Here is a 19,159-nt window from a genome sequence, read left to right on the forward strand (position 1 = left end):
CTGGAGAGGACTGGGATGTGCCCTGGGCCGTGCACAGGGATGTGCCCAGGGATGTGCCCAGGGATTTGCCTGAAGGGAGCCGGGATGTGCCCAGGGATGTGCCCAGGGATGTTCCCAGGGATGTGCCTGAGCAGCCGTGCTGGCAGCCATCCCGGGCGGGCAGGGGGCTGCAGCAGGGTGGGAGCAGAGGCAGAGCAGCCCCTCACAGCTCTGGCAGAGTTTTGGAGCTCCCAGCCCCAGCTCTGCCCATTCCCCAGCCCTGCAGGAAGTTTTACCTCTCTTGGCAGCACAGCAAAGAGCTCTGGGCTCCTCCCAGTTCATATTTTTAACTCTTAGGGGGAGTTTTAGGCCCCCAAAATATGTTGAGGGCTCACTGCACACCCCCCCACTGCTGCTGGTGCCAGCAGAGCTGTGGGGTCTGTGGGAGAAGCTGGCTGAGGAGGATTCTGCTCCCCAGGATGTGGGCACAGCCACCCCACTGTGGGGACCCACTGCCAACCCCAGCAGGCAAAACACAACCTGTGCCTCGGGGTCTTGGGGAAAATGGGGTTTGTGATGAGACTGTCACCAGCCAGTGGGCAGATTTCTGTCACCATGGCGTGGTTTGGCTTGGGAGGGACCTCAAAGTGCCACCCCTGCCATGGCAGGGACACCTTCCACTGTCCCAGGCTGCTCCAAGCCCCATCCAGCCTGGCCTGGGACACTTGAGGGATCCAGGGGCAACCCCAGCTCCTCTGGGAATCCCATCCCAGCCCTTTTCCACCCTCCCAGAGAGGAATTCCTTCCCCATATCCCAGAACCTGCCCCCTCTGGCAGTGGGAATCCATTCCCCTTGTCCTGGCACTCTGTGCTCTGTAAATGCTCTCTCTCCATCAAACACAGACAAGTTTCCCTTCAGCTGCTGGTTTGAACTGGTGAAAATGCAGGAGTGAAAAAAAGCAACCATCAAACAGATGAAAAAAGGAAAATCCCAGGAAAATCCTTTCCTCCCCCTGCTTTTAGATGCTGGCTAATACTCGAATTTCACCTCTCTGCAGAGTATTTCAACTTTGCTTGTGGTTCTGCTGACATGGAAATTAATGAAGCCCCATCCTCCCGTGGCTTAAAAGCATTTTTAGTTGGCATTACAATTCCCAGCCCCAGCTCCTCCATTACAATGCTCTGCATGAAACATTAGAAAGCCCTAATGGGGTTATTCATGCCTGGAACAGAGCAGCTCTGTACCTGCAGCTGCCTGGAAAAGCAAGCAGCAGGGTTTGAGAATTCCCTGCTTGGAACTTCTGAACGCTCAGGGATGCAGCACCCAAAATTTTAGTTCCAGCTCGAGTGATTCTGCTGGATACAGAGAGGGTTGTGGCACTGAGAGGGTGTTTAAATTGAAATATCACCACGTGGCACCCACTAGAGAAAGGTTTGCAGCCGCTGCTTTGAAAGGCACCTCTGCTGGGGCTTAAAATTTCCCTCATCCTTCCACAATTCCCAGCTCTGGTGGGAAAATCCTTGGAGGAACAGATTTGTGGCCACTCCCCTCTGATAGAGCTGAAATCAGGAAAAAGTATTTCTGAATTCTCAATTTTTGGGGTCTTCCCCAAGAGGCACCACTGAAAGGCACTCTGCTCCCAGCTAGAGCTGTGATTTCCAGCTTTTCCAGCTTTTCCTGCTCTGCTTTCAGCCCCCAGTGTCACCCAGACCCTCCTGCAGCCTTTGAAGCCCAGAGCTGGCAGATCCAGGAGGGCTGGATTTGGATCCCACAGGCAGAGCAGATCCACGTGTTTTTAATGAAAACCTTCAGTCTGGGCAGGCTGCTTTGGGTCTGTGTCTTCTGAGAAGCTCATTAAAAGGCTGAGAGCAGCAGGATTGTTAAATTCCACTTGGATGTAATGGATGGAGCAGGGACAGCGTCAGGAAAAATATTCTGGTTTATCTTGAATTTTTTTTTTTTTTCCCTTCACATAAAAAAGTTCACTGAGCAGTTCTGCCTTTAAAACCACATCAAATGCATTTCTCAGTGTCCTCACCCCCTGCCCTCTGCTCTCCTTGAGCAGAGGGAACCTGCTGCCAATCCCTGCAGCAAAACGGGATTGAAGGAATGGGAAAAGAAGATGGGAAAAGAAGAAATGCTTTGGAAAGATCTGAGGTGGTGACAGCAGAGAATTGGGCTCAGAGGGACCATTCTGCTGAAAAATCACCCCAAAGCAGGTGATGACTCCCCATCCCATCTGAGAAGGAGCTGGGTCCTGCTGCAGGGATGTGTCCTGCATGGAGCAATCCCTCTGCCAGGCTCCAAATCCTGGATCCAGCCTGGGATTGGTACCCAGATCACCCAACTGAGGTTTAACCCATTCCCAGAATTGTATTTTCCACAGAACAATCCCTCTGCCAGACCCCAAATCCTGGTTCCAGCCAGGAACTTGCACCCAGATCACCCAGCTGAGGTTTAACCCATTCCAAGGCTGTGTTCTCCATGAAACAATCCCTCTGCCAGGCCCCAAATCCTGGATCCAGCCTGGGATTGGTACCTAGGACCACCCAGCTGAGGTTTAACCCATTCCCAGAGTTGTATTTGCCACAAAACCATCCCTCTGTCAGGTCCCAAATCCTGGATCCAGCCTGGAATTGGCCCCCAGATCACCCAGCTGAGGTTTAACCCATTCCCAGAGTTGTTTTTTTCCACAGAACAATCCTTCTGCCAGGCTCCAAATCCTGGTTCCAGCCAGGAACTTGCACCCAGATCACCCAGCTGAGGTTTAACCCATTCCAGGGCTGTATTCTCCATGAAACAATCCCTCTGCCAGACTCCAAATCCTGGATCCAGCCTGGAATTGGCTCCCAGATCACCCAGCTGAGGTTTAACCCATTCCCAGCCCCAAGCCCAGCCTGCCACAGCTCCGTGGTGCATTTTTGTGTGTGCAGGAAGGGACAGATCCCCCAGCCCTCAACCCCCAGGGGACATCACAGACAGGGCACAGGACAGACAGACAAGGTGCCAGGCAGACAGCAAGCCCAGAGGGTGCATTTGGGGCCTAGGCTGGATTTTCCTCCTGTTAAAACACAATTTCTTCCTCCTCTCCTGGTCTGTCCAACGCTGGGAATGCTGGCTGAGGTAAAAGCAGGGATCTCTGAGCTTTCCCACATTCCTCCCTCCTCTCCCTGGGGTGACCAGGCTGCTCCACGGGGGTGACACAGAGTGCTGGGACACATGGAAGCAGTGGAAGGGACGCTTGGAAGCAGAGGAAGCTGCCAGCTGCTGTCACCATGCAGATCCACAGCTCCACGAGCACACACACACTGCCCACAGTCACAGCTCACATCTTTCTGAGTCTGCCATGGTTTTTTCATCAAATCCATTAGTCACCTAAACCACCCAGGAGGTTCAAACCCCTCCCAGTCTATAGAAAAAAAAAATCCTTTGGAGTGGAAACAGCCAATTTCCCAAATATGTAGCAGACATTTGGGTTCACCTTGTTAAAAGCTCCAGTTTGGATGCCAAGCTGTCCTTGCAGGCAGAGCCAGACAGTTTCAGGGAACCTTCTGGAAGCCCAGCACATGGCCAAATGTTTTTCTCTTCTCAGCTGCTCTACTGACTTGATCCCCTTCCAGAAATCTGTCCTCCTCCCCGTGTGCTCTCCATGAAATGTTACAACCCTCATCTGTGCAATGGCTGGGCTGAAATAGCTCCTTGGAGGTGGTGGAGAAAGAGGGACAATGTCACCGTGTCCATCACTTTGACAGGGACTGGCTCCTTCTGAGCTGTGGAGTCACAGCCAGGCTTTAACAGGATTTATTTCCTAATCAGGAGCTGAGCTGTGCCTCCATACCTGTGCCCCTCTTTTCTCTAAGGATGCTTAAAATTGCTTTTTTTCTTTTTTTTAAATTTCATATAAACTTTGAGTTTATCCGAATGTCTTTTAGGTCACCACATTGGGGTAGAAGCTGCACAATGAGGACCCCTGGGACCCTAAAACTGATTCTCCTCCCTGTGCTGGAAATGCTGCATTCAGTATTTCCACCCTCACACTCCCAAAGCAAAATGGGAAAAAGGGGAAGGAAATTGCACTTGAACTCTTGGAAATCTCTAGAGACACTCAGTGTCTGAGCTGGATTTCATTTTGAGCCGGCACTGAACTCACAGCTGGCCAAAATCAAAAGGGCTTGGCCCTCCCTGTGGGGTCATTAAGGTCCTGTGGGGACAGCAGTGCCACCATTTAGTGCTGAGGTGTCCCCTGGAGCACCAGAGGAGCACCAGAGGAGCAGGAGAGGGACACAGCTCCTGCCCCAGGCCTGGGGGAAGCAGGGAGTGGGATGGGATTTCTCCCAGCACAGCCTTGGAGCTGGGCTGCTTTTTCCAGCTGGAAATGGACATCCATGGCTTGATGGAACAGAAGCAATTTGTCACAATATTGGGTCCTTCCAGCAGATGACACGGGCAGGCAGAGTCACAGCGCTGCTGCAAGCAAGCAGGGCCAGAAAAGCTCGGCCTTACCTCTGACTGAGCTCAGCTTTGATCTCAGTGGCCAAGCCAGGTTTGCTCACCCCTCAAAAATGCCTGGCAGGCTCTCCCTGCTCGCTGAAACTTCTGGGAAAGCTGGGGCTGCTTTTCTGGCAGTTTTCCTGGGAATATCCTCCCAGGGGAGTTGGGAATGGACAGGTTTGGGGCAGGAAAGGAGCACAGGGTCAAGTGGTTTTGGGGTTTGATGATTTCTATGAGATCCACTGAGAAGGGCATTTTGGCTAAAGGCTTTTTTTTGGCTAAAGGCTTTTTTTGGCTAAAGGCCTTTTTTGATTAATGGCCCTGCCCCTGGCCAGTGTTCCAAGGACAAAACAGTCCCAGGACTGAGTCCCAGCCTGGAATGGGACGAGCATCTCGTGTCATGGACATGTTCCCAAGAGGAATTCTCCCTGCAGCCCCACCCTGGGGTCCCGTGCTGTCCCCAGGCCGTGGCTCTGTCCGTGCCCCCATGCAGTGGCTGTGGCATGCGGGGCCATGCTCCAGGGCTCCCAAACAGCACCAGCACTGGTCCAGCTGAGAAAAGAACTCCCAAATAAACCCCACCACCATCCTCAGGTGCAGGCGGCGCTTTAAGGCACGGGGGAGCCTCGGGGTGGCCTCCAGGCACAGGGGGAGCAGGGAAGCTGCTGACCCCCATGTCCCTTGTGGCCTTGCAGAGAGGACTCTGCTGGAGGAGCATTTTCCTCCTCAGCCAGGTGAACAAACAGGTGACATTTCCCACCAGGACAATCCCAAGGTGTCACCAGCCTGAGCCTTAAGGCACCGCCAGAGAGGTGAGGATGCAACGCAACCTCGTGAACCCCAACAAAAAACAAACAAACAAACAAACAAAAAAACAAAAACAAAAAACCCCCAAAACAACAAAAAATGGAAATCTTGCTTTGGGAGCAGGCAGGGCTCAGAAAGATTTTGGTTTGTAAGGCACTCTACCGACCAGACAGGTACATCTCCTTACTCCTGCGCTTTTTCTCCAGGCGGCGCAGCCGCTTCTCCTCCCGGCGCCGCGCCTCCTCCGCCTCCTGGTGCTGCCGGCACTTGTGGAAGTTCTCCACCACCACCCCCACGAACATGTTGAGCACGAAGAAGCTGACGATGAGCAGGAAGGAGATGAAGTAGAGCAGCATCCAAGGGTTGTGGTTCTGGATGGGCTGAGGGGAGGGAAAAACGAGGGAGAAGCGGCACAGACCGGGTGGGTTGAGTCAGTTTTTTGGAGCAACAAGTTGTGTGGGGAGGAGGGGAGGACTGGGAGGAGGATTTTCCCAAAGTATTTTCCTCTCATTCACCTTCTCACTGACTAGAATTTTACAATTTGGTGCAAAACCCACCCAAAACTGCCTTACAGGATTCGATTATTTCGGCATTTATTTCGCACAGCTTCAGCTAAATCTCAGTGGATGAGCATCATCCCACCAGCAGGATTGTTTCAGCTAAAGATAGGCTCCAGATTTTTAGTTTTTCAGATGTGGGCCCCTGCTTAATGTTTCTCAGTTGTTACCAGATCTTCGGAAGTGGGGGAAATGAAGTCCAAAGTGTTACTGTGGCTCTGGGTGGGTCCTACTCATGCGAGACTCAACTTCCCACAGAAAATGCCACGAAACTCACAAACTGAATGCCTTTTCCACAACATTCCTGGTGGTTTCCCATCCTCAAGCACCCTCATTCTAATTCATGCTACATCCCCTGGTGTAGGACACGTCAGAGCTTGTCCTACGTGGGAAGCAGCTCCAAAAAATGGAAAAGCAGCTCCAAAGAATGGAAAACCCAGCAGCTCAATGAGCCAAAGGAACCTCAAGGAGGTTCTACAGCTCTGCTGCTTCCTGGGATTTCAAAAACCCTGGAGTGGCCAGGCCTGAGGCTGGAGAAAGGAGCACAGCTGGGCTCTGCAGCACAGGTACCTGTTGGTCAATGCCCACGGCATCCAGCCCGTCGTACATGATGTTCACCCAGCCGTCCTTGGAGGAGAGGACAAACAGGGACATCAGGGCCTGCAAAACCAACAGAAGGGCTTGGTCTTGCCTTTCAGCCCCCCAGAGAAGGAGCTCCCACCTCCTCCTATGGCCTGGCCTGCTTTTCAGCCATACAAAGCACTTTATTTTCTTCATTTGCAAACAGGACAGCAAGAAACCTAAAGAATAAAAGGGGCAGTTGAGGGATTGTATGCCAAAGGAGTGGCTTAAGGACAACACTCCTAAAACCAAGGAATTGTACAACCATAGCAAGAGATCAAGAGTTGATCTGATCCATATTTACACATTTAGGGTAAAAGACAGAAATTTACAGCTAAAATCATAGCATGACCAAGGACAGAAAAGGCCTCAAAGATCACCGAGCGCAAATATTAACCCACTGACAGATGATTGCAACATCAATTTTGGAAACTTCCCATGATGGAGGCTCCACACCCTCCTAAAACCACACATTTCAAGTGTCCATCCATGAAAAGCTGGCACAGAAAACCCCTGCAGGGAGGACTTTACCTGCCCCAAATTGTCGAAATTGTACTTCCTCCGGACCCATTTGTAGTGAGCATTGGTGCAGTCAGCCTTCGTGGTGATGTTTTTGACATCAGGGCCATCACAGTAGTAGAACTTGCCTTTAAAAAGCTGCATTTGAGAACACAATTTTTTAAAAAAATTGAACAAAAAATAAGCAGCTTTGAAAAGTCTGTTCTCTGATTTATCTTCCTGCAGTAAAGTTCATCAGGAAGGTCTGCCTGTTCTCCTAATCCTGAGATCCTTGCTGGGAGCAGCTGCCAACCCCACCCTGGGTCATTTCTCCTCAAGCCTGGCTCTTCTTCCCAAACTGAAATCTTCCTTTGGAGGCATTTCAGCTCATTATTTCCACCTCAACCCCAGCGGGTGAGAAAAGCAGCTTCTCTTTCACAGCAGTCACTCACAGGGGAGGGAAATACTTTACCTGGACCCCTAAAATCCCAAAGATAATGAAGAAAGCACAGCAGATGAGAACAATATTCCCAATAGGTCTCAAGGAGGAGATCAAGGTTTCCACCACCAGCTTCAGACCTGGGGCTCTGCTGATGACTCTGGGAAAAAAAAAAAAAGACAAGACAACAAAACTTTTAACTTTTATGCGTGCCCTGTTATCACCCAGCTGCTGGGGCTGGCACAACCCTTCTCTACCTGCAGACAGGGATTTCTTCAGACAACCAGAACATTCCCAAGCCCAATTCAAACAGGGACAGGTGGGCAGAGTGAAGAGGGGAGATTCCTTTGGGCAGCATATCCCAGTGTGGGAGGTTTGTACCTCACTCCAGGAGCCTGATCCCTCCAAGGGCTCTGATCCCAGCACAGGGACACAGGCAGGACCCTCCTTCCTCTCCCAACACGTGAACATCTTCCCAGTGGGCCTGGAGAGCACGTCTGGTGCTCCTCCTGCAGTAGTGGCCATGACAACTTTCCAAACAGAGTCATTCCAATTTGCTCCCTAATTAGTTCCTGAACTGGCTCTTGGCTAGCAGAGCCTGTGATCAGCAGCTGCACAGCCAAAGGGTCAGTCCCGCTGGGAAGCAGATTCCTGGTGTGCTCTGAGGCAGGTTTGGGGTGTCGGGAGGAGCAGGGGTGTTGCTTTCCTGGAGGAGAGCCTTGGGAATGCACTGCCCTCCCTGGGGCTGTGGAACCAGCCCAACCAAGCTTTCCTGGGGAAGGGCCAGGTGGGAGTTCTGCCTGAAAAGCATCAAAGTTGATTTTAGGATGGGCTTGTAGATCGTGAGTCCTTGCAGGGAGCTGCAGCTCACATGGACAGTGACACCTTGTGCCTGCCAAGCCCGGAGAAAAGCATTTTGTGCTGCAACATTTCCACAGGGTCTTGTTTGAGAGGAATCACGTGGAGATTGAACTGCACCTCCAAAGTGTTGGGAATGGTCCCTGGAGCCATCCTGTGCTCAGTGAGGCCGTGGTGAGAGGTGATGAATTCCTTTCTATTCATAGGATCTGGCCTAGTTATTCTCAAAGACCAATTCCTCTTCCCCTCCTTCCCTTTCCTGATGAACTCCCTGTGCCCTGAATTCTGTTCCCACTTCTGTGGGTCACACATGGTGACTTGTCCAGGGTGTCCTGGGGAGCCAGAAACACAGATTTCCTGGTCACTAAGGTGACACAGAGCACAAAGAGCTGCTGTTCTTGTGGTCTAAAAGGTTCCCTCTTCCTATCACTCACACAAGTATGGCTTTGTCCCAGAAAGTTTCCAGGTTTTTGGAGGCGACTGTTTCTTGCCAAGCAGGATGAAACCAGAACAGGAGCTGATCCAAATCCCCCCCACCAAACATTATCCCTCTTTATTGTGTAATCATAGCCAAAATACAAATTATCTTTACTCCTGTTCTCAAACACTGGAAGCTCTGCCCTCCTGTGCCTGGCTGAGGGAGGAGCTGCTGTGCAGGGATGTTTGGCAGGGTCAGGAGAGCAGGGAAGGATGCTGGAGCTTATCAAATCCTCATCAGCACCTGTTCAACTGCAAATCCCTCTTTGCTGGGGAATGCCTGGGAGGTTGTGCAGTTGAAGAAGGATTTGGGAAGAGTGATTTGGGAAGGGCTGATGAAACTGCAGCGTGGAGGAGGCTCTGACTGCCCTCACTCTGGATTCTGGCAGCACCTCTCACTCCAAACTCCAGCCGTGTGTGTCCGAGCTGGAGAAGATGAATTGGAATTCCTTTCACTGTTTTCAAAGTTTCTCACCGAGTTTAGGGATCCCCAAAGATGTTTCTACCCATGTTGTATTTCAGTTTTTTGAGGTATTAAGCAAGACCTTGTGCCTTTCCCAAACTCTCTGATTTATCAGCCCGTACCGGAGAGGTCTCAGGGTCCGCAGGAGCCTCAACACACGAAGAACTCCCAGGATTTTGGCTCCTCCTGCTGATGCCATGGACACAATGATGTCAATGATGGAGACAAAGACCAGCACTCCATCCAGGACGTTCCAGCTGCTCTGCAGGTACGTGTTCTCCCCAGAGAAAAAGCCAAGAGCTACCACCTGCAGCCAGGAGAGGGGAGATGTTGGAATCCTCACCCAGATCGTAACTCTGGTCTTTGCCAGAATTTGCTCTGGGCCATGGGATGAAGCTCTAATTACCTTAACCATCATTTCAGCCACAAAGATGGCAGTGAAGATGTAATTAGAGACACTTAGGAATATCCTTTCCTGCAAAACACAGAACAACAAAGAGACGCAAGTTAGAAACCCAACATTCATCTTGTCGGGTCTGGTGCTGAGGAGATGAAGATCTGGATGGGGGATGGAGGAGGGAAATGCCTCTCACCGTGCTCAGGGGGTCGATGTCTGGTCTCTCCAGAGCTATGGTGATGCAGTTGAGGAAGATGAAGACCAGCACTACGTGGTCAAACATTTTGTGGGCAATGACCTTCTGGCACATCACTCGGAACCTGGAGAAAGGCAGATCCTTCAGAAGTTTGGGTTAAGAATAAAAAAACTCTCCCGCTGATGTGCCACCAGCACCAGCCCAGGTGGTGAGGCAGCATCTCCACAGGCTTCAGCCTATCATTAATTATTAATTATTACTAATGCTGCCTAAACCACTGACAGCAATGGGGTGAACCACGCCCACACCAAAGGAAAACTTCACCTCAAAATCAGGAACTGGATTTCTAAAGCTCTGAGGGATTTTTTCCCAAGGGGAGGCTTGCTAGGAGTGCAATATTCCATTACCTCAAACACCTGCTGGGCTGGAATTTCACTGGAATTTCTTACCTGTTCTGTGGGGAGAACAGGTAGAGGGACCAGTCCTCGTGAGTCTTGCACCACTGGGGTTTGTAGGGCTCCAGGGCTTTGCGGATCCGGTAGCAATAACTCTGGATAAAAAAGAAGGAACGCCTTTTCTTCCTCTTTTATTTTCCTGCCTCTTCAACTTTCACAGTGTTTTTGTGGAAGGAGGGGGCAGGAAATGGCTTTTTATTGTGTCTGTAAGCGGTCACAGCTTTTGGGACAGAGCTGTGGTGGCCATTGTCACATTTGTCTGAGAAAATAAGGGGAAAAGGGGTGGAAAAAGGGAAGAGATGGACAGGATAAAGCAAGACTTCTGGGAAGGTGTCATTTTGAGACACAACTCTTTGTGCCAAACCCAAAAAGGCCTCAAGCAGCCAAAAAGTTAAGTGGAAAACATGTCTTTTTAGGCTTTCAAGCTTTCATGACATCAAATGGCTCCTGTGAGTAAAGCCATTCACCTGTTGTGTCTGCAGCTCATTTTGGAGGAGGACAATCCCCAACTGGCCCAAAAATGAGGCATTTTTGGGAAAAAAGGGGACGTTTTACCTCATGGGAATGTCACAGGCCTAAAAAGACCTCTTCAAAAAGGGATTTTTCAGGAAGCAAAGCTCTGCTCACCATTCCCAACCCCAACCTTGAGTCGACAACACCTTTCCACGTCGGATTTCCACCCATCCTTTTAGGAATGGAAAACCCGCTTAGAAACCTCACGACTCACATCCTCCACGTCATCCTCGTAGTCCAGCGCGTCCTCCTTGTGCCCGTCCACCCTGAGGAAGAACTCGGCGGGGCCGTGGCCGGTCTTGCCGTTGCAGCCGCGGAACTCGGCGGGCAGCAGGGCGGCGGGGCCGAGGCCGAGCTGGCGCACCGAGGGCACCCGCAGCAGCTCGGGCAGCTCCTGGGAGCCGCGGCGCTCCAGGGATTCCGCCCGGCGCGGCGGCGAGGGCCGGCTCAGCGTGCTGGACTTGGCGTCGTCCGAGTCGTCGTCCGTGCTGCCTTTGCCTTCTCCGGAGAGCAGCGATTCCCGTTCTCCGGACTGGTTCTTCTTCTTGAGGCTGGGCGCCCTGCCCAGGCTGTTCCAGCTGGAGCGGCGGCTGCCCCAGGTGCTGCTGGTGGCCCAGTTGGCACAGGGGGAGCTGCGGAGGCTGGACTGGGAGAGAAGGGAGGGAGGGTGTGGGAATCCAGGGCTTCCCTCTGGCTGCCCTGGCAGGTCTGGGACCCTGGCAGGGGTCAGGAACCCCCCTGTACAGAGCCCCCAAATACACTGTCTGTGATCTCTGCCCATGGAAAAGAGTTTTCAATCTTACATGATGAATTACCAGCTCTGAGTGTTTGATATGAGTAATAATTAAGTGTGGCACGGGTGCAAAAGTAAAATTTTAGGATTCGAGATTAGGGATTCAGAGGGGACAAGATGGAGGAAATTGGGTGTGCCTTGTCCTTTTTCTCCTTCTTCATGCCCTCCATGTTTCACTGTGGTGTTGGCATTTTTCTGTTGGTTTAGGCTGGGGACACACTGTCCAACGTAGGTGACAGATATTGGCACGTTATTGTAAATCCAGCACAGGTAGTTTGTGGTATTTAATGTTTGTACCATCCCACTGAGGGCAGAGCCCCACACGCTGCCCTGCAGGACAGAGCTGTGGCAGGGCAGCAGAACATGTTAGAGATAAACAGAATAAACAACCTTGGAACCAGCACAGACCAATTATGGCTTCTGCTTTGGCAATGGGGCAGAAAGACAGAGACTTTCTACAATCTCGGAATCACCAATACCCACAGATTCCGACAAGGGAAGGGTTGTTTGCAGGAGGAAGACAAAAGATTGGGGAGTTTTGCCCCCATTGGTGAAAGTGATGGTCTCCCCTTCCCGCGCTGGTTTAGTGTTGCCCTGATTTTTAAAAGTTTTATAGTTCTTTTGAAAGTTTTAAAGTTCTTTGAAAAGTTTCCCGTGCCTTCTGATGTTTACAGATTTCTACTGGAGTTCTCACACTGTGCTAATGGTGCAGGGGGAGGGAGGAGACACAGCTAAAAATTCTTGGGGAACGTTTAAATTAGAAAAACATCTGCCTAAAGGAAATATCAATGCTCATTTATCTTCCCTTACTCTTTGCAGAGCTGCTCCGGTGACTTTGCAATCAGATTAATTGCTAAATTAACTGGATCCTTCCATTGTGGAAGCTGTTCATGTAAATAATGATTGTTTTGCATTCTCCTTTGTGGGAGGAGAGAATTGATGGATTGTTGGCTTGACCAGTGTGGTTGGAGAGGTGGCAATTCCATCCTCCAGTCCACTGTCACTTTTGGAACTCTATATATTGCAAGGTCAGACACAAAATTTGCTCTTTTTCTCTTTTGAACTTACCAAGCTTCTTTGTACTCATTTTGTGTCCGATAGCAACAGTTTAGCTTGTTAATTTGAGGATTCTTGGCTAGTGTGCTAATTCATGTGGTGCTTCCAAAGGAAAAGAAAAAGAAGGAAACCCCCAACATCTATAAGTTTTTACATCCCTGTTTAGGTTGTTAATTTGAGGTTTCTTGGCTAGTGCACTAATTCATGTGGTGGGTTTACCTGCTTCCAAGAAAAAGAAAAAGAGGGAAATTCCCAACATCTAAAAACTCATACATTTTTAAATGTTTGTTCATGAAGGAGTGTGAACTTTCTCAGTATTTAACAGATTGTTAATTCTCAAAGCATAAACCTAAATTAAACTTCTAGCAGCGTCTCTCAAAGCATCACTTCTGTGCTGCAAAGCCAACACAGCACCACTCCGATTCCAGCCTTGAGATGGGAGCACCTGGCCAAGGCCACACTGAAGGTGGTCCTGGACCACACCTGGAGCACAGCCACCACCCCTCTGTCCTGGTGACTCCCTGGCAACACCAACTCCCCATGAAAATGAACCCAAAGACATCGATAAGTGGCATTTTGCTGAACTTTGCTCACGTTCTGGTAGTTTCAGCTCACAACTTCCCTGCCTTCCAAAGGGAACATGAGCCACCCAAGTGCCTGGTGGGAATCATGCCCCTCTTTCCATCACTTTCCTCCCATTTGCTGGGTGAGGCAGTGGAGTGAATGTTCCTCCTCCACAAATTTCAGTGTGTGTCGGCACACTGGGGCAGGTACCGGGCAATTCCCAGGATGAGAGAGCTCAAGGTCAATGCAGAAAAACCAGGAGGAAAATTCCTTTTCCCTCCACGGCTTCCCCCCAGCACAAACCAAGGCAAACTGCCTTCCTCCTCCTCCTCCTCTGTGCTGGAGAGCTCTCCCCAGCCTGCTTCATCTGCCTCTGGCTGGTGGCACTGCCACGCTCCCCGAGAAGGGATTGGGAGGATGAACATCCCTGTCCAGCAGCTCGCAGTGCCACGAAAGCCCAAGGCAAACAGCAGCCAGCTCTGTTTTCTTTTCAAAGCTTTTAGGTTGACTGAGCAGCTTAGCAAGGGGGGTGGTGGCAGTGCCTGGGCGTGAGGTGCCTTCACGGTCTGCTGGCCTGATCTGAACATGATCTCGCAGCTCTGGAGCAGAGTGAGATGGACAAGCAGCAGCAGAAATCCACCCTGCCTGGTGCCTCTGCTCCCTGTGTGCCCAGAGCTGCCCTCCCGCCCCCCTGCTGCAGGCTGGCATCACATCCTGGCATCAGGTGAATGCCACAACCTCTTAAGGGGCCTTGGGGAACTCAGTGCCTTCCAAAGGAATCGTGGAATTATGGAATGGCTGGGCTTGGAAGGGACCTCATTCCAAACCCCCTCATCCCTTGTTCCCTCGATTTTTCCTCCAGCAGGGCTGCAGGACTGACACCAGAGCTCAAGGGAAAATGCTTCATTCCCCTGACACAGTGTAAATTCAAGATACAGCCCCCAAGCACCGGGGGGCTGCAGGTCTCATCCTCACAGAACAGCTGACAGCTTCTCCAAGACATCCCAAATGGCAGGCGTGGCTGGAAAAGATCCCTGCTGCTCCTCTGAGGGGCCAGGGGCAGCTGGACTTGTTCATGGCTCTCCAGTGAGGTGGCTTGGCAAGGCCTTCCAGGGAGGCAGGAAAACACTGGATCCTGGTACATCCCTGTTTTCCCTTCCCACCTCACCACCCCTGGCTGTTCTGCTGTCACTGCCCTGCCCCAGCACTGCACACCCCAGCTCTGTTCTCCTCCTGCTTTTCTACACATTTCCCACCTCCACCACCCTCCTTTTCATTTTCCATCAACACCCGTTCCAAAACTCTCACACGACCCTAAGCTGGGCTCAGCTGGTGCTGCTAACACCAAACTTGTGGGATCAACCCCTGCAAGGGCCATGCCCTCGATCCTTGTGGGTCCCTTCTGTAGCAGGCACATTCTTCTCTTCTCAAGACTTTTTTCATAGAAGAACACAGAGAGAAGAAAGAGAAAACAATTTCTATTTCTACCCCTTGTTTTTCCCAAGTCGAGTATGTTTAGAGAATTGTTTACCTAAAATGATTGCTTAATTAGATTCTAGTAAAGATTGTTTGAGCTTGGTGGCCAGTCCAACCCACCTGTGACTGGACTCCAGACAGAGGGTCAGGAGTTGTGAGTGAGTTATGGTAGTTAGAAAAGTAGGTTTGTAGTTTTAGTATATCTTTTAAACAGTATATTAATGTATTATAGCATAGTTATAATAAAGAAATCATTCAGCTTTCTGAGCTTGGAGTCAGACATCATTTCTCCCCACTGGGTTCACCTGCATTTACACAACCCTTCCACCCCAGAACACCCCACCACGTGGAAACAAAGACCCCACAGTGCTCTGTGCCACTTGCTGGCCACGGGAACCTACCAAGGACTTCTGGTCGTAGCCCGCGGGGTCCAGCGAGGCGTTGCTGCCTCTCCTCGAGTCCCCGAGGCCGTGCAGAGAGTCCAGGTGTGGGGAGCACTTGGGGGTGGGCATCGGGGTGGCCGCCGTGCGCATGATGATGGGCGGGGGCATGGCCCCCCTGCCCTCCAGGTGCCCGTTGGGGGTGACAGCCAGCGAGTACATCTTCATCTCTGCATGCAAGGGGACAGAGAACACCGCCGGTGAGGGGACACTGCTGCTGGGGACCTCCAGGAACTCTACTGGGTGGAGCTGTGGGCAGTGAGATCCCCCCACGGCGTTGGAAGGCGTCGGGTTGAGGTGTTGCAGTGAGCTCATGGGCATTCTCTTTCCCCTTCCCCGGGACCCTGTGACTCTGATCAAGATAACCCTGGATCCCTCCTTCCTGCCCCAACAGGAGAGCCAGGGAAGCTCACCCTGTCCAAAACCTATACAGACCCCCTGACATTTTCTGTTCGTTCTCTTTTGCCCCGCTCTCCACATGGACATCACAGAATAAAGAGAGCTGAACCAACAATCTCGGGGTGAAAGAGCCTCTTTTGGAAATCGTTGACATCTCCTGATATTCCTCCCCTCACAACCTCGGATCTCTGAGCTAGCCTGATTATTCAGGGGGCTGTGTGAGAGGGGGAAGGTCAACAGGTGAACGCCACGAATTCTTAAGGTGCCTCAGCATCCTCCAAAGGAATCGTGGAATTGTGGAATGGCTTGGCTTGGAAAGGACCCCTGCCTCAGTTTCCCCAACAAATGACTCTGCCCCTTCCTCAGCTGAATTCCGTCCACTCCCCACCACCAGCATCTAAACAAATCCTGGTTTAGAGTGTTTGGAGGGATCCTAACAGAGCCCAAGCTGGGAGTCAAAGGAAGCAGGAACTGAAGAGGCTCCTGTTTACATCATTCACTCTTAAAAAGTGTGATCCCTTTTTGTCACTGCTCTGGCTGCAAAGTGAAGGCTGTCACCTCCAATCCCATGGTTTTGGTACACCAGAGCAGTGTGGGCCTCCCCTCAAATCGACTGCCCTCCTGGAACACAAATGAGCAGCAGCATTTTCCATCCATCAAACCTCACCCAAATGCATTTTGTGCGGGAAACCAAAAGGAGCAGATGAGGACTTGATTGATTGGAAAAGCTGCCGAGAAGTGGGGTGAGAACATTGCTGTCAGCAAAGCACTCTGTGCTAATGGTGCAGGGGGGAGACACAGCTAAAAATTCTTGGGGAACGTTTAAATTAGAAAAACATCTGCCTAAAGGAAATATCAACGCTCATTTAGCTTCCCTTACACTTTGCAGAGCTGCTCCGGTGACTTTGCAATCAGATTAATTGCTAAATTAACTGGATCCTTCCATTGTGGAAGCAGAGCTGTAGCTCCCAGATTCCCAGGAAAATGCAGACACAAAGCCCCACCTGTTGCTCTGAGGTCTTTCAGCTTCTCAAACTCATCCTCGAAGTTGGCAGATGTCTTGTCCTCATCTGTGTCTGACCTGTTGGCATCTCCCTGCAGAGAGGAGGAGGGTAATTAACAGACCCAATTCATTAGGATCCCTCAGCAGCTCAGAGCTACCTCTGCTCCCCGTGGGTGGTTTATGCCAAATTCCCCCTGAGTCCACCCTGGGAATGCTCCCAGAATGATCCCTCGCCCTTGTTTTCACTCATTTGGACAGACAGGATGATGCTGTGGTTGTCACCGCGTCTCTGTGCTTCCTACACTGCTCCAGGAACAGCAAATCCCAAGGGAAAACATCCCAGAGCAGCTGGAATTGCAGGAATGACTGAAAAACCTGGCATGGTGTGGCTCCTTGTTTGCTCTCTCTGTGATCCCAGATGAAAGCACTTAAGGTTTGATGTCAAAGGGTGGCAGGGGGTTTTAATTCTGTGTTTGACAGCACTTTCAAATTGACTTAGATCTGGAAAGCCTGGTTTGCTTTCTCCGTGCCGGCTGGGGTTGTTTTGGGAAATCTCTTGGCAACCTGAGGCAGAGGGAACGAGGCCAGTTTGCCTGGCAGCCCTGCAGCAGCTCAGGGCAGGGAACAGCCACCCTCAGCCTGCCTTTCCTCCTGGGAGCCCAGCTCCTTTTCCCTTTTGGACAGATCCAAAAAGGGAATGATCCAAAACATTCCCTTTTGGACAGATCCAAAACCAGAATTGATCAGCCTGGGACAGAGGAGCTGTCCTCAGGCTCTCCTCGCTCAGGGAGGGATTCCAGCAGGATGTCAGCAGGACTCTGGCTGGATTGCTCAGGACTGCAGAAATCTGTGCAAATTGACAGCAAAGGGCTGGATTAAAGAGCTGATCCCAGAGAAAGGAGCACAGTTCCTCGCCTGGTGCCTGGACAAACCCCCACAGTTTGCAGAGACACGGTGCTGAAGTGGCAATGAACTTCATTTTGCCTGTGATTTATTGCAACGTGCTGCAGCCAGGATGACTGAACAGCTCGAGCTCCCCGATTCATCTTTGTTTCAGAGCAGAAACACCAGTGCAGAGCGGATGAAAGATCTGCACAATTTTGGAAGCTTTGCCTGCTCTCCCAGAGCAGCTCTGGGGGAGATTTTAAAATGACATGGGAACGGTGTAAACACAAATATGCAATTATGGCCCTGTTTGAAGTCTGGCTACTTGTACTAAAAATGGGTTTGTGGCCATTTTAGTCTGTTCTCTTCTAGGAAAACTCCTGGCAAACTTGCTCCAGAGGCAGATCAGGAGCTGGGATCAGGCTGAGAGCGTGTGCTGTGCTTCCCAGGACAATTTTTAATGTCCTTGCTGAAGCCCTGCTGATGGTTCTGAGTCGAGAGCAGCTCTCAGCTGTCCCAGGAGTCCCTCTCCAGATAAATAAAAGAAACACCTGAGCAAATGGAGGAGAAATTCCCCTCAGCGACTCCTGTGATTGCTCAGATCAGCCCCTGTCAGAGGCAAAGTCAAAGAGGTCAAAACAAGAATTCCCAGTGTGGCAGCAGAGCCAAGGATGACAAAAGCAAACCCAGCTCCACGAGAATTTGTTCTTTGGTTTGCAACCAGAGCAGCCTGGTTTGGGGGAGGGTTCCCTGCCCGTGGCAGGGGGTTGGAACCAGAACTTTAAATCCCAACCCAAAGCATTCCGGGATTCCATCATTTCCCAGTGCAAGGCTTGAGAGGAGCCCTGGCAGCTGAGGAGGGTTTTGTGTAATGAGACAAATGCCAAGCCCACAGGCCTGGTGTCAGGATTGATAATAAACGGGAGTGGAGAGCAAAATGTGCCCTGCAAATGCCCTGCCTGTGGTTGCTGCCCTTTGGGGTGAATAATCCAGGCTGGGGAATAGCAGAGCTCGCACACATTTAAATCATGGTCTGTAACAGCTCTGAAAGGAGCCATTAGGGCTGAGCAGGGAAACCACAGCTCGTCTGGAGGAGCAATCAGGCACTCAGAGAGCTCTGGCTTCACGTCAGCACCGTGTCCAACCTCCCAAAGGGCAGGGGAGGAATGGGAGCTGCTCCCTGCAAAGGTCCCTGAGAGGAGAAAACTTCCTTCCACCTCAAAGCATCATCCTAAAGAGCTGGGAATTCACTGCCAGCAACTTGGGAACAGCTTCTGAGCAGCTGTGCTCCTGGCTTTCAATATTCCAGGAGGGGCTGAGTCCCAAGGGAGGGACAGGGCTCATCCTGCCTGCTCCTCAGGGCTGGAACTGCCTGGAACATGTGGAATCCCAGGATAGAGCTGAGGGGAAAGTCCTGCTTAGAGCCCCGAGTTCCCTTCAGGATGAGGTAACCAGCCCTTACCAGCCCTTACCTTTTTGGATTTTAGCAAAACTTTGGAATGTATTGAAAGCCCGAGTCCCCACCCATAGAAACACAAACCATGGGAGGTTTAGTGAATAAAATTAATCCTAAATGATTTCTTCTAAATCACACAGCAGACTGTGTAGGAGATCAGAGTCCTGGCCCCCCAGTTCCCTTGCCACACCCAGTGGACTTTAATTGCAAAGATTGGTCCAAAAGTGCCCACCACAGATCATCTGCATCCCTTAAATTTAAATTTAAATTTAGGGCTGCAGAGATTGATCTAGAAGAACTTCAAATGCCCAGCTCAGCTCATCCACACCCCTTAA

At 51.1% G+C, this 19,159-nt stretch overlaps 1 protein-coding gene across 2 annotated transcripts in view; it reads right to left on the reverse strand.

Annotated features, from left to right (window-relative positions):
• CACNA1H (calcium voltage-gated channel subunit alpha1 H) overlaps nt 1-19,159 on the reverse strand; it is a 159,352-nt gene that overhangs the window by 24,984 nt on the left and 115,209 nt on the right. For both annotated transcript variants that reach the window (XR_012058231.1, XM_030284645.4), the window contains exons 15-25: nt 16,485-16,575; nt 15,043-15,251; nt 10,967-11,398; nt 10,234-10,334; nt 9,785-9,908; nt 9,598-9,666; nt 9,314-9,498; nt 7,427-7,553; nt 6,988-7,113; nt 6,406-6,495; nt 5,466-5,658 (exon numbers count right to left, since the gene is read on the reverse strand). Coding sequence is in view for 1 of the 2 variants with exons in the window: in XM_030284645.4 (XP_030140505.4) it covers nt 5,466-5,658; nt 6,406-6,495; nt 6,988-7,113; nt 7,427-7,553; nt 9,314-9,498; nt 9,598-9,666; nt 9,785-9,908; nt 10,234-10,334; nt 10,967-11,398; nt 15,043-15,251; nt 16,485-16,575 (1,747 nt within the window). In the remaining variant the exon portion in view is untranslated. The remainder of the gene's footprint in view (nt 1-5,465; nt 5,659-6,405; nt 6,496-6,987; nt 7,114-7,426; nt 7,554-9,313; nt 9,499-9,597; nt 9,667-9,784; nt 9,909-10,233; nt 10,335-10,966; nt 11,399-15,042; nt 15,252-16,484; nt 16,576-19,159) is intronic.

This window comes from Taeniopygia guttata, chromosome 14 (assembly GCF_048771995.1).
Source record: "Taeniopygia guttata chromosome 14, bTaeGut7.mat, whole genome shotgun sequence".
In the NCBI taxonomy this organism is placed as follows: Eukaryota; Metazoa; Chordata; class Aves; order Passeriformes; family Estrildidae; genus Taeniopygia; species Taeniopygia guttata.